The sequence below is a fragment of the Danio rerio genome, chromosome 18, assembly GCF_052040795.2.
Source record: "Danio rerio strain M-AB ecotype USA chromosome 18, GRCz13ab, whole genome shotgun sequence".
NCBI classification, from domain to species: domain Eukaryota; kingdom Metazoa; phylum Chordata; class Actinopteri; order Cypriniformes; family Danionidae; genus Danio; species Danio rerio.
Genome location: NC_141038.1, coordinates 18,488,816 through 18,504,403, shown reverse-complemented (window position 1 = coordinate 18,504,403; position 15,588 = coordinate 18,488,816). Strand labels below are relative to the sequence as shown.

General features: G+C 38.6%; 1 protein-coding gene across 2 annotated transcripts; it reads left to right on the top strand.

Annotated features, from left to right (window-relative positions):
- Positions 1-4,228: 4,228 nt before the first annotated feature.
- has3 (hyaluronan synthase 3) lies at positions 4,229-13,962 on the top strand. Of its 2 annotated transcripts, XM_087291492.1 has the most exons (5): positions 4,229-4,694; positions 7,344-7,745; positions 10,740-11,375; positions 11,804-11,905; positions 12,818-13,962. In XM_087291492.1, exons 2-5 carry the CDS (start codon positions 7,737-7,739, stop codon positions 13,745-13,747), a joined length of 1,677 nt encoding a protein of 558 aa, XP_087147618.1. In that variant the 5' UTR covers positions 4,229-4,694; positions 7,344-7,736; the 3' UTR covers positions 13,748-13,962.
- Positions 13,963-15,588: the final 1,626 nt, after the last annotated feature.

The following is a 15,588-nucleotide window of genomic DNA, read 5'->3' as shown; positions in this document are numbered from 1 at the left end:
CACAGAAATGGCAACTGGCCCAGCCGGGGCTCGAACCATCGACTTTCTTGCTGTGAGGCGACAGCACTACCCACTGTGCTATTATGCCACCCCATTAACTTTATTATAATTATTAAAAAAATCTTTTAATGTGATGCATTAAACTACCTTGTTGAATTGCATTATTTTCTGAACCCATCAAAGTGTAATGCAGGCAAGCTGTGATTGATGTTATAGCTTAAATTATATTCCCCAAAATTGACAAATTTTCACACTCACATTTCTTTCCTTAAACCAAAAAAAAAAGCTGTCTTGGCATTGATAATCTAGCATTGTGCCTTTTGTTATCTGCTACGCTGAGGTTAGAGGCCAGCAAAAGCTATACATCTGTGTAAAGAGCACTGCGGGAGCTGCTTTCCTCTCTATTCTCCACCGGTGATAAAATGGCTTTTTGCTTTTTATCGAATGTTTGTGGTACATATAAAGACGGCAAGGTCATGACATCATTGTAAGACACGACAGGGCAATTAGTCATTCTCCTAAAATTCCTCCCAGTGCACAATACTGGAACTTTCCATTCATGTTAACAGTCTTTATGGCTTCCTGACCTGGGTTTGTCCTGAAGCAGAACTGGCTAAATACCATAGAAATACAAATATTAGGATTTATGCTAGCTTATAAAACGTCAGTTTGTCTAGGTGCTTATTTTTTCAAAGCTGGTCTAATGTGCTAATATTGTGCTGTTGTTAACAGTTTCTTTTTCCTTTTGCAAGGACTGTTTTAAAGACAATGCACATAAGTATAAGCACATGTCTGAGCATCTGGGGTAGGTTGCAGTGCCTTAAGTTCCTGTCTACCATATACTGTAAGGTCATATAGTTAAAAATAGTTCATTTTGTATAACACAAGGCGTTTGTATAACAAAAATATTCTGACATCATTTACTGACCCTTATGCCAAACCCAGATTCCAAGACTTGATGAGTTTTCTTCACATGTGGAACACAAATTATTATATTTATTTTTGTTTAAGGGCACCCAAAGAAATTTAGTTAACAATGATTTCCTGAACAGTTTGCATTTTGTGAGAAAAATAACATTGTACAGGTTCAGAATCAAATGAGAATGAATGAACTTCATTTTTTAGAGGAAATGACTCTTGGAAAATGTAGAACAGGAATTGTTGTGGTTATTCATTTATTCACTCATTCATTCATTTTCCTCTGGCTTAGTTTCTGTTTCAGAGGTTGCTACAGTGGAATGAACCACCAACTATTCCAGGATATGTGGATGCCCTTCCAGCCGCAACCCAGTACTGGGAAACACCCATACACTACGGCCAATTTAGTTCATTCAATTGCGCTATACTGAATGTCTTTTTACTGTGGGAGAAACCAGAGCACCCAGAATAAACCCACACAAACACAAGGAGAACATGCAAACTCCACACAGAAACGCCAACTGGCCAGCACTCGAACCAGCAACCGAAACATGAAATGCTCACAATAGGGCCGGCAATCATTTTAAATGTAAATATAGACAAATTAAATGACTTGTTTATTACATTTACATGTCAACAATCCCAAATGCTGCAGTCCAAAGTTAAAGGTGGGAACTTCAGGGTTAAATTGTTCCACTTTCAACCTCAATTCTGTCTAGTAAATCACATGTCAGTCATATTGCCATCATGTCAGATGTGAATATTTCATAATATTTCATATTATTGTGCTCATTATGACTGTAGCTCTGCACAAGACGTTTGGCCAGAGAGCAAATGGTCGTACCCAACTGAGCCTGGTTTCTCTCAAGCTTTTTTTTCCCTTCAGTTTCGTCAATTGATGAAGTTTGTTCCTCGCCGGCTTGCATGGGTCGGGACATCAATGCATTTGCTTTTAAGTGTTTGGACTCTCAGCAGTGAAAAACAAACCACACTGAACTGAACTTAAACTTTAAAAACTGGACTGACGCATCTTTAATCTACTATATTCTTCTATGTGTAGTTGCTTTGACACAATCTACATTGTAAAAGCGTTATAGAAATAAAGATGAATTGAATTAAAACAGTAAGAATAGAAAATGTTTTGGTGAAAAACAAAAGGAACATTATATATATATATATATATATATATATATATATATATATATATATATATATATATATATATATATATATATATATTGCATTATCGAGCTAACATTTTCTCAGAAATAGCCTTTATAATTAGGTTTCCCACTCATTTTGTGTTGTTAATAAACTTTAAGTTAATCTTTTTTTATTTGTTTCACATAAGGTAGCTCCAGGCTAACCTCACTGAAGCAGAACTATCCACCACCTGTGAAATTATAGTAAATGTTGCGTCTCGCCAAAGTCAGGGTTCACAGACGTCCAACTTCCAACAAAGTTTTAGGCGTTATTTCTAAGTTGGAAGTAGGAAAAATTTCAATTCCGAGTTGTTTGGATATGGAAGGCAAAAGTCTCATAGTCTGTCATAGTTGTTTTTATTGTCAAATTGTACTTTTTTGTAGTTTTTAATAAAATGATAATTGTGATTCAACAAAAGAATTTCACTTTGAAACGCTTTTTCAAAAGTTTTGCAATTTCAGGCACCAAAATTGCCTCATTTCTTTAATTCAATTCAATTCACCTTTATTTGTATAGCGCTTTTACAATGTAAATTGTGTCAAAGCAGCAGCAAGTAAAAAACTTCACCAATTGGCGAAACTGAAGAATTAAAGAACTTTGAGTGAAACCAGGCTCTGTAGGGCACGACCAGTTGTGCAGAGCTGCAGTCTAGACGCCGGAGGCTAGAGAATGCTGGACCTCAGCATAGACTCGTCTGTCCCTAGAGCATCACTGGAATCAGTATCAAACTCTCCACTCCTCCATGACCACCACAGCAGCTGCTCAGGATACGGTCTGGTCCAGGATTATGGAAATCTTGTGATCATCTCGTTGCCTTTCTTGAATCAAATCAGTGGCGCTGTATAGTCTGAGGGCCTCAGGATGAGTATTTCCAGGTGGAAATGGAGAATAAAGAGAATAATTAGCGTAGCTGCTGTTCATAGTGTATATAAACGAGATGCAGAAATCTGTGTGGAGCACATCCATGTATCATACCGCTAAGTGATGCATTAAGTGTATGCTTTACTAAACAGATAGGTCTTTAATCTGGTTTTGAACTGCGAGAGTGTCTGAGCCTTGGACATTATCAAGAAGGCTATTCCAGAGTTTAGGAGCCATGAAAAAAAAGACTCGACCTCCTTTACTCGACTTTGCTGTTCTAGGTACTACCAGAAGCCCTGAGTTTTGAGATCTTAAAGAGCCGGTTGGATTGTAGCGAGACAGAAGGTTGGTTAGATAAACAGGAGCTAGATCATTTAAAGCTTTATAGATAAGAAGTAATGTTTTAAAATCAATACGAAACTTAACAGGCAGCCAGTGTAAGGAGGATAAAATTGGGGTGATATGATCATATTTTCTAGACCTAGTAAGAACTTTGGCAGCGGCATTTTAAAGCTTGTTGTGTGAAGACCTTTCATTTTTGAATTGGCCCTTGAGCAAATCTTTTTATTCAGATTTAACTAATAAAAGAGTTTATTAGTTGTGTTTACCACCAAGAACAAAAACACAAATGTTTTACCTTTCCGAGGCACATAATGGTGTGCAGCAGCTGCATGGTTGTAAGTCATACACTTTGTCATAAAGTTTCTGCAATGAAACCCCACAGGATTATTACATTTTCAATAATTGCCTCTCTGGTTAGGTTCCAAGGACATTCCCACAGTAAGGGGTAAATCAGTGCTGCTACTGCGCAGTGCTAAAGCCAAACCAAAGAAGCTTCCTATAGTGGACACTCACACTTTCACCCTCCATCCCTACAATAACCTTCCCACAACTGCAACTCAGCCATGAAAGAGCCATTACAGTAATCACTCCTCCTGCCATGCAGCAGAGTCAGAATGATGCAGGACGTAAGCATGCTTTACCTGGCCTTCGGGGTTTCAAAAGGGTCAAAGCGTGCTTCAAAAACAGAGCAAGTTTTCCTTGGCATGACACCACTGAGCTAGGAATTGATATTGATTATGTCCTGAGTGTGCTGCAGTCTGTCTTTCTCTCCTCTCACAGATCTCTTCATCAGCCGGTGTTGCCAGCAGGAGGGGTGCAGGGAGGGGTGATAGATAAATAAATAAGCCAATAAAGGGTGCATTGAGAGGGGGTGTGTGTAGCCAGGGGAAGAGGGTGCCTGCTCAAACAGTCCCGAGTCTTGTTGAAGGCTGGCTGCACTGCAGAGCACAGAGGAGAAGGGACCTTGAAGGATTTGGGCTGCACTGCAGAAAGATGCCACTGCAGTACAGCGCGGACACCACTGGCGGACCCCCGTCCTCCTCCACCCAGGTGAGAACTTAATTCAGAGCTCTTATCAGAGGCCTTCATGTCCTGGGACGACAAGGAGGGAGAGACGCAAAGAGAAGGCGAGGGAAGCAGAACAGGAGGAGGAGAGGAGGGTGATGGTGCTGTATTTTTGGATAAGGGATCTCCTGAATTAAGTGTGGCTGGAATAAAGATGTAGTGTGAGCAGGAGGCTGAACAAGGACGGTGCTGTGCTCCACTGTGGTGGAGAGAAGAGGAGAGGAGAGGACGCACACACGCTCTCACACATACACACACACACACCGGAGGAAAGAGCCCACCGTCACAGCTGCGGGGCTGGGAAGGTAAGAGATGATTAAAGAGTTTCACTTTGTGTATTTGGTGTGTGTATTGTAGGAGCGGATGGAATATGAAAGCATGGTCTTCAAGAGATTGGGGCATATTTTCCTTGTATGGTTGTGTGTGTGTGTGTGTGTGTGTGTGATTTTCAAAATTGAGACTGAGTCAATGTGTGGAGTTTTAGGTTGGGTGGGTGTGTGTTTCTGCACAAATAAGCTACTGTATGAATGTGTTTGTACAAGGCACCAAAAAAAAATAAATCACAACTGCTGGAAGTAACTTTGCTCGTTATGTGAACTGCTTAGGATTGAATCATAGTGAATCTGTTGAAGATCTTATAAGTGTGTTTTTAGTAATTACTATTTTAGTTCAATAGTGGAATAAGGCACTAGTTTTCTTGGCACTCTTGTTAGTGCCCTGAGGCTGAGTTACTGAGGATGGAGTGAAACAGGAAGGCTTCAGAATGTGTGTTTGAAGGCGTGCTGCCCGATAAAGGGAAAAAAAGTCTGTTTAGCTTTCCATGTCATCATACACTGACAAACAAGGGGCTGCTTAGAGTTTCAAAGGATGCTTATGGGTTTGTGCAACTTTCCTGCGCCAACGAACATGAAATGAAGTTGAAAAGTATGGTCAAATAAAGAAAACATTTTTGGACAATTTTTTTAAATGTCCAAATTTACTGTATTTATATTTTTAATTATATAAATTATACATTTTATTTTATTTATTTTTTAGAATATCAACCCAACAACTTCATTATTGTTGAATCAGTTAAACATAAAATAAATATATATATAAAAAAAAATTGAATATGTAAATGTTTCCCAGGGTTGGGTTGCAGCTGAAAGGGCATCCGCTGTGTAAAACATATGCTGGATAAGGTGTGAGTTCATTCTGCTGTGGTGATCCCAGATTAATAAAGGGACTAAGCCGAAAAGAAAATGAATTAATGAATAAATATATAAATAGGAATATGTGGTTATGGCTGTGTATATTTGTAGGTGGTTATATTATATTTAATGTCATATTAATGTCATGTCAGTGAAAAAATAAACAGAAGTCATTTAAATTATTGTTGTTTTTTTACTCTGAGGAATATAACAGTTAGTTTATTTATAAAGTGTCCTAAAAAAAAATAAAAAATTGTCACAAAAATGTTATTCAGTTCCACAATGGTTGATATAAATATTTAAAAATTTAATTTATAAATAGGAATATGCGATTATGGCAGTGTATATTTCAGAGAAATTCATAATTATGCTTATTTACGATGTTAAAGGCTCAAATTATTGTAGGTGCCCCCTAGTGTTTTGTTTGATTCTTTTGTCTTTTTTATTTTCATTTTCTATAATGAAGTAGTATTTGATATGATTATATTTACTGTAATATTTTATTGTCAGGGAAAAAAAAATATTGTTATTAAATTATTTTTTTACTCTGAGGAATATAAAATTTAGTATATATATACAAGTGTTCTATTTATTTTTTAATTAGAAAAAATAATTAAAAATTGTCTTTTATTTACACATTTTCTCGAATGATGTTGTGTTTGATATGATTTTATTTAATGCTTTATTTTGATGTCTCTAAAAATTAAACACAAGTCATTCAGTTTATTACACTATGAGAAATACATTTTGTTTACACAAATGTGTCCTTTTTATTTATTTATTTTTGACTTTAATTGGAGCAAAAAATATTATTGTAATTCAGTGTAACAATGGTTTATATGCCAAGCAAAAAATTATTCAATATTAACAGTATATCCACAAACTTAACCACTGTCCACTATTTAAAAAAAAAATATTTTCAAAATCTATTTTGAGGTGGAGGTGAAGTTAAAAAATACACTGGTAACGATTTTTGTAAACAGTATTTATCTGTAATATGAACTGTATTTTACTGTAGGACAGTTTTGCGGTATGTTACTATACATTAAAGTTGAATTGTGAAAATGACTATATTTTACAGTAAAGATATACATACAATTCTGTAAATACATATATAGCAAAAAAAGTGGTGCTGTACATGTAATATTGACATATATACACTGTAAAACCCACCTGTCAACTTTATCAAATGAAATGAGTGTAGTTAAATCAAAATTGACTGAAGGTTAATTCTATTCACTTGAAAAGTTTTGTACTTAGTGATAAAGGTAATGAGTTAAATAACTCATTACTTCAACTTAAATGAAACAAGTTCACAGTACTCATATAGATTAGCTTTTTAACTCGCATGGTTTGATGCAATCTGTTTGAGTTGCCTTAACTTATTGGGTGTTACAATACTGAGTTGGTTTGAGTTCTCTTCATTTATCGGATTGTACTGTGCTCAAATTGCTTCGTTTACTCAAATGGATCAAGATCACAGTACTCATTAGGATAAGTTTTTGAACTTATGGTTTGTTGCATTTGGTTTCCTCAAATGGTTTGAGTTATCAACTTTTTAGGTTTTACAGTGCAGTATATTTTTGCTGTAATTGATTTTACAGCAAGTTACTGCCAGTAAGTAACTGTAGAATATACAGGAAATTGTCAACAGTGTAGTTTATATCTAGAAGTTTCCCATATCTGTATATGATCATATTTCTAATGCATTTTAATAGTGCGTTTTAGTTCATTCATCCAAACCCATTATGTTCTGCCTTCCAGCCATTCATCTCGCTTCCTCATCTCACCTGCTGCCCTCCCTCTTCAGTCCTGGCCATTCCCAGCCCCCCTTCATTCCTTTGTCAGGGTCCTGTCTTATATCCAAAGTCCTCATTCTGTCTGGTGCACACCTGAGAACACAGACTATCTCTGAACAAGAGAAGGCATCGGCTGGTCACCCTCTGCCAACCTGCCATGCACCTGTGACTTCATACAGATACTTTTGGATGTGATTTTCTACCCTTTCATCTTTGACCACCTGCTTCAGTCAGGGCTGAGAATCCATGATCATCCCTACCATCACAGCATCCTGCATCTTCCCTGTTTAACACTGGAGGAGATTTGGTAACCAAGGATCTGATTGTCATGGATTGATCTCCACCTGGGCATCTCATCATGACTACAGTGAGTAACCATTGACCTGCAAGTCAGAAGCCTCTACGCTAGTAAATAAGGTTACATGCTGACTTACATTGTGACATTCGGTGGAATTTGAATCTGTTTATTGTCCTAATGATGTAATTTAACCTGTTTCTACCTGGTATTAATGTGTTTTTAGTAAGCCAATCAAAAACATTAACCCAAGCCACATTTCTGTTTTACTTGGTATTAGAATTATTACAAATGAGCTTCTTGTAAATACTTGTGTTTTTGTCAAGATCTTTCCCTCTTGACAGGGAAGGAGGGGTTGGGGAGCACTAAATCTGATGCTTGAGTGTTAAGTTAATCTATATACCTATTACGCACTGTAGCTAGAAGCCAAATGTTTGCCTTGGGTGTTTTTGACACTCATTGAGGAGTATTGAGGAGTTTAACACGTATTCTGATAACTTATAATATCTGTAGTGCCTTCAGGAGTCCGTTCAAATGATGAGTTATATCTCACATAACCATCTTTGTTTCCTTTCACGCTTAAAAAAAGAGGATTCTTTCCTCTGCATATCTAACATCAATGTAGGCATCCACGGCTGCTGTAGCTAGCATGCATTCTGGTTTGTTTAATTAATGCAGATTTCCTTCAACTAGGTTGTGAGCATAGTTGCTACTTTGATACTAGTATACATGGTCATGGTCACAATTAATCGAAGGTAATTTTCATGCTCATTTTCTTAATAAAGCTGGCTATGAAATCAGTATTAAATTCTCAGCACATACTTTCAGATGGAGCAGCATTTAGTTAGTAGGGTCATAGTTTACTCACAAGCTTTGCAAAATGGCATCAATCATTGCAGATGACTGAATCACAAAAAAAATCCTACTACATCGAACTACTTCTCTCACCCGTCCATCATGTATCCATCTGCAAACGTTCCTGCAGGACAGTTGGGTTCCCCTGAACCCAGGCTTCTCATCAAAAAGATGGTGTCACTTGCATTCAGAGACCAGTTGATCAAATCCATAATTCTTTATTATTTAGAGAGCAGGGCAAGGAGAGCCTCAGAGATAGAATAAGATGAGACAAGAGGAGCCAGCCAGGAGAGATATGGGAGCGAGAGGGAAAAAATGAGACCGCCTTCGCCGAGAGCCAAAGAAGAAGTGTGCTTGAAATAACTCTTTCTGTGAAATGATTTTGTAGAGATTATTATTCACAATTAGTCAAGTAAATCTGTTAATTCCGCAACTCCAAGGAATTCCTGGGTTTCTTCTTCAAGACTTATTTGGACTTTCTGCCTGAGAGTTTCTTTTGGCCTTTGGGGATTTACTACTGAGCATAGATACATGTGCTTCTCTTACAAGATGTGCATGATAATTTCAATTCATCACCAAGACCTAGTGTGGTCATAAAAAATCAAGCAGTGCACTTACAGTATGCACGTTCAGTTATGATGGTAAAATGTAGGTCACGTACACTGTATGATTTTGTATTTAGGGCTGGGCGAGTTGGCCTAAATCCTAAATCTTGATAAATTGAACATTTTAACTCGATTACAATCAATGAACGATTTTTTTTGCCCTCATAATTCATTGACCAGTTATGTACAGTAAATATGTTTACATATTACGAGTGAGAGATTTCTAAATGAAGAGTGCATTACTTGACTTAAATAAATAAAGGAAATGTTGAACAACTAAAATTAATACCCACCGCTCACACTCGTCACCTCTATCAAACTGATCACAAAGCCTGTGCTTTGCATCGTCATGACGTGTAGTATTTTTTAGGAAAAGTGCACGGGTATGCGGCAGCGCGAGGGCTGTGCCACACCATACACGTGTGCTCAACATAGAAGTATAAATTAGTCTTAATGGAGCGGGGTCATGTGACTCCACGTGCTAGGTAAAGTAATTGAAAAAAAAGTCTGCCTGGACAAATTAGAACAATATTAGGTTATGAATTTCGGTTACTTTCCGATTATTGTACAGCCCTATTTGTATTAATAAAAATTCCCGGGATAAACACGGCCATATATGTTCTTTCAATATATGTTCTATGCTTGTTCTATATTCTATAATTATGTTTCTATATATATTCAACCTTCTGTGATGTCTCAATAAGTGCATTTGCCACAAACACTGAATATGGATCTTGAGTTGACATAAAAATCCCACCAGGAGATCAAAGGCTGCTGTGTGACGGTGTCTTGTTGAGTTTGACAAGGGGCCCTTCTTCACACATCTCTCCTCTAACCTAACAAGCCTCCGGAGGAAGATCCCCTCTAATTAGGGTCAAAAATAATTCTCAGTTTCTGCCTGCTGTCTGTCACCCTCAGGGTCTGTAGTAGGGTGGTCTTTGTTCACGCCACAAGATGTATTGAAGATTGTGAGAAAGGTATTTAGGTTTAACTTTTAACGTTAAACCTAAATAGCCAGTATGAAAGGGATAGTTATGTAATTCTTGGAATTGCATGACGTCAAACAGTGAACCACTGGTCAAGCGCAACGCTAAATAACTTTGTGAACAGTCAGTTACTGTAGTAGAAAAATCAACATCCACACCAGTGGAAGTCAGCGTTATTTCTGCCACTCTTCTCCATTGCGGTGGCTGTTATGATATAAGGGCACCGAGTGAAGCGAGCCTTTGTTCCATGAGAGTTGCAGGCAATTGAATGAATAAAAGGGGAGGATTGTTCCTTAGTCTGGGTCCCACTGATTACCTGCCAAACTCAGCCTAGCCTTTAATTAAAGTGATTAACCTGTAAGAATGAGGGGGAAAAGTGAGAAAGACAAAGAGAGTGAGTGAGAGTGATTCATAAAAAGTTCTAATATTGTCACAATTTCGGTTGTGGCCAAGTTTCTTTTACTAAAATTAGGATATTTGCATAAGTGGATTCTTAAAACCGTGAAGCATCACTTAAAGATGAGAAGAGAGAAAAGAACAAATGGTCTATTAAAGTTAGAGACAAGATGCAGTAATGATTTTGCTTTCTACACCTAAGTCATGTTTTTTTCCTTCTTCAGATGCCCTCTCGCTTTAGCACTGCGGTGCGGATCTTCATCACCACCTTATTTGCAGCAGTGGTGCTTTTCGCAATCCTACTAGCCTATGTGACAGGTTACCAGTTCATCCACACAGAGCAGCACCATCTGTCTTTTGGCTTGTACGGTGCATTTCTATCCCTCCACCTTCTCCTGCAGAGTCTCTTCGCCTACCTGGAGCACAGACAAATGCGAGGCCCCTCCAGACCGCAGCACCTGCGCCGCACTGTGGCCCTCTGCATTGCAGCCTATCAGGAAGATCCAGACTACCTTCGCAAGTGTCTGCGGAGCATTCGCCGCATTTCTTTTCCCGGGCTGAAAGTGGTGTTGGTGGTGGATGGCAATCGGCAGGAGGATGCCTACATGATGGATATCTTCCAGGAGGTGATGGGGGGAGTGGAGCAGACAGGCTGTGTGGTGTGGAAAGGGAATTACCACAGTAACGGGGATGGAGGAGGAGGAGGAGGGAAAGGCTCGGTGCATGCCGAAGAGGCTGCACGAGTGGCCAGAGTGGTGCGGAGCTGCCGTTACTCCTGCATCATGCAGGAATGGGGTGGCAAGAGGGAAGTGATGTATACAGCCTTCAAAGCACTTGGAGATACAGTGGATTACATGCAGGTAAGTCTAAACCTCATTTAACAACCAAAAAAAAAATCGAAAACATACCTCTATGCTTTTTGATCTTGCCTGTTACTCTTTTTTTTATGCCTACAATTAACTAACTGTTCATACTCTAGTCATCTCAATGTCCCTGTAATCTGAATCCTTGCAACACTAAGGTCAAAGGTCAGTCCTTTAAATTCACCTGTAGTTCCGAGCACACCTGTGTGCTGTCATCAACTATTCATTGTTTCGGCGTATAATGTGCATCTTCAGAAACAGAAATGACCTTGAAACATCTGTGAACCTCTCTTTACAACAGTCCTTGCATTGTTCACACAGAGATTGTTAACATGAGCCTTACCTTCTGGAAATTAGTCAATATTTGTATACGAGTTAGTGAGGAAGTCTTCCAAGTAAGTATCTCTTGCTTTGTTTGTTTGCAGGTATGTGATTCAGACACTGTACTTGATCCAGCATGCACTATTGAGATGTTGAAGATTCTAGAGGAGGATCCTGATGTGGGTGGAGTTGGAGGAGATGTTCAGGTAATAATTTTAAGGCACTTTGTAAATATGTAGAAACATTTCAACAAATTAATTTGAGAGGATTACATTTGATCTCATAGATATATACATTAGATATCGCCTGGCCTATTGTCTATTGGACGGAATCCAAAGCCAGAGATATACACATATACACATATATCTATGATCGGGAGTTTTCCTGGATGTTAGTATGTAATTTTTTTTTTCTAATTACGAAAATTATAATTTTACATCACTTTTCTACATTGATGGATCAGTCACCGCACGGGCATTCCTGACAAAAAGCTTGTGTTTGTGTGTACAGAAATGTACTATTCACCCTCCCTATTAAATTTGATCTAATCATGTCCTGAAACACAGCTCCTCTCCTGCTTTCACTTCTCATACTGACGGAGGGAGCGATTCGTTTGTGAATGAATCCCCGGAACGACTCTTTCACTAACGTTAGCCGACAATAATACGAGTTTCTGGCAGCGCAGCATCTCGTTGTCATATTTCTTTTGCATTGTTTGCTGATTTTATTCAACAAAACTAGCATAAGCCGAGTGTTTAGTGCGAGTTGGAGCTGCTTTGCCTTATATGGTGAATGCAGTAAGTGACTGTTATCATCAATAACGTTACCTGATTAGCACAAAAGTTCAGAACATACAAAAACAGAAAAAAACGTAATATTACCTATGAAATGTTCTGCCTTTGTGCTTTGTTTTCTTTGTTTGCTCGTTACTACAACCGTAGACAGCGCTAAAGTCCCGCATCTTCACGTAATAACACTGTCTTGACTAGTGCGGTTGAATGACATTCTCCTGGGAGCACTGTACCAATGTGGCTGTGCTATTGACGCATGCTCAGGGTCCCTATGCGATATCTAGTGTATATATCTATGATTTGTTCTCTGTTCATTGTTTCCTTCAGATTCTGAACAAGTATGACTCCTGGATCTCCTTCCTGAGCAGTGTCCGCTATTGGATGGCCTTCAATGTGGAGCGGGCCTGCCAGTCTTATTTCGGATGTGTGCAGTGCATCAGTGGACCTCTAGGAATGTACCGTAACTCTCTCCTTCAGCAGTTCTTAGAGCCCTGGTACCACCAGACCTTCCTAGGAAGCAAGTGCAGCTTTGGTGATGATCGACACCTCACCAACCGCGTCCTCAGCTTTGGCTTCAAAACCAAGTTCACGGCACGATCTCAATGCCAGACTGAGACCCCAACACAATACCTGCGTTGGCTCAATCAGCAGACCCGCTGGAGCAAGTCTTACTTTCGAGAGTGGCTCTACAATGCTCTTTGGTTCCACAAGCACAGCCTGTGGATGACCTATGAATCTGTGGTTACTGGGTTCTTCCCCTTCTTTCTGGTGGCTACAGTCATCCACCTGTTCTACAGAGGCCGGTTGTGGAACATCTTACTCTTCTTGTTGACGGTCCAGCTGGTGGGTATGGTGAAGGCCACCTACGCCTGCTTCCTGCGGGGCAGCCTTGTCATGATCTTCATGTCACTCTACTCACTGCTCTACATGTCAAGCCTGCTCCCTGCTAAGATCTTTGCCCTGCTGACTATTAACAAAGCAGGATGGGGCACATCAGGCAGGAAAAAGATAGTAGTAAACCTTATTGGAGCTGTGCCTGTTACTGTGTGGACAGCCATTCTGCTTGGTGGAGTGGTTTACACCATTTACTGCGAGGTTCAAGAACCTTTTACCGAGACTGAGAAGGCTCTTCTTATCGCAGGCACCATTGTCTATGCCTCTTACTGGCTTATACTCCTGGTGCTCTACCTGGCCATAGTGGCCAAACGTTGTAACAAAAGAGAAGAACAGTTCCACCTTTCCTATGCCGAAGCCTAGCATGGTTTATATGCTGCCTAAATGCTGTCGGGGCTTATCTGAAATGGCCCTATAATACATGGTGCTGCAATCCTGGTTATAATTATGGATCATGTGCAAGTTTAAGACTGTCAGTTGTTTTAGCTATGTTAGCTACAGCTACTCGTGAAGTTTCAAACAGTCCATATAAAATAATTAAAAGCTTTTGAAAAAGCCATGATTTACATGAGCTGAAATCAGGAATGGTGCTTCTTGTGTTTATAAAGCACACAGAGGAGGCACCGGCTGAGGTGGGCACAAAACTTGAGCCAAAGTTTAGCATAAAACTGATAGGTAATGTAGTTACAGTAAGTTGGCATGGTCATGTTATTTGTGTTTAGACTTTGAGAAATTTAAAGGTTAGAGAAAAGTGTGCACCTCACTAGAGGAAACCTGCATAGGACCCTAAGCTGGTCTTACTTGCCAAATCCAGTCAGTATTTTATTGTCTTCTTTCTGACAATCCAGCATACTTTATCTTTAGAAATTCTGGTGCTGCTGATACTTTTGTGGCGGAGCATGAACATTCAATAAACAAACAGCATTTAACTTTTAATTTTAATTTAGTTCACAAATATTTGCTACACTGTATATATTTACAGTGCATAAAGTAACTCCAGTCCCAGGAATGGATAATGTCAGGCAAACAAAGAGGATTCTTTTCTAGCATTTAGTGTGCTTTATTCTACCATGTCCAGTGGAAAAAGTGTCACATGGTCTCCTAATATTACTCCCATTCTCCTTTTTACCCATGAAAGTCTTAGCACAACCATCATTTAAAACAAATACATTGTTGTTATTATTTTCACTATTTAGTGAAAGTGTTGCAATTAACAAGGACATTAATATTTAACCCACCCCCCAATCTCAAGACAATAGAATTAAGGTACATTCTGTTCAAGTTCTAAGTAGGGATGCTCATTTCGGTTAATTTTGCTAACTGACACCGTTGATCGTTAATCGGATATTAACAGTTAACTGGTCACATTACTATTAAATTATTATTTAAATTTTTTAAACAAATTAACGTGTCTATTTTGTGTCTGACACATTAAATATTGCATTTTAAAATACTGATTTATTTTAGCATAGCATATAGTAACAGAATATAACAACAGAGCATCTTTACGCACCTGCTGTGTTTCCTAAAGCATAGAAAAACAAAATAAAATTAATAAAATAAATAGGCCTGCCCCAAATTATTTTCACTAAATAATTCATTTAGATTACAAAATGAAAACACTGAGTGAATCCTTTATAAAAACTGGCATAGGCTGTCTTTTTTCCAATCATGTGTTTTTGTCTTCCGTCAAATAAAAATAACAGACTTCCTCAAATCGCTCGCTCCACGGAAAATATGCATTGATTTAATGCCCCGATGTTATTATTATTATTATATCACAAAACTTTTTTACCTTTTTAATAGAAATCATTATTTTAAAGATTACGTCTTGCTACATTGTTTCCTCACTTACTTGCGGTTCAAGTGCGCCCGCTGCGTAATGTAAAGACAATACTGACAACATGCGCATATGTTGAGTTTTTGTAAACAGTTTTGTTGTTAGAATATGATATTGCATTAACTTGCATACATGCTTTATAAACTGTAAAACGAAAGCTAAAGCCTATTTGTTGTGTTAATGACACAGATCCAGGAGGCGATCAGCATCAGCGCTGGTTTGGCATCAACTCGTCTGTATCAAACAGCAACATTCTTCCATTTTGCTTCTTTGCCAAATATGTGTGTAGGCACGTGTGGTCATACGTTATCACTCCGTCCCGCGAGTTAACCAATAAGTCTGATCACAGCAAACATGATTTTCC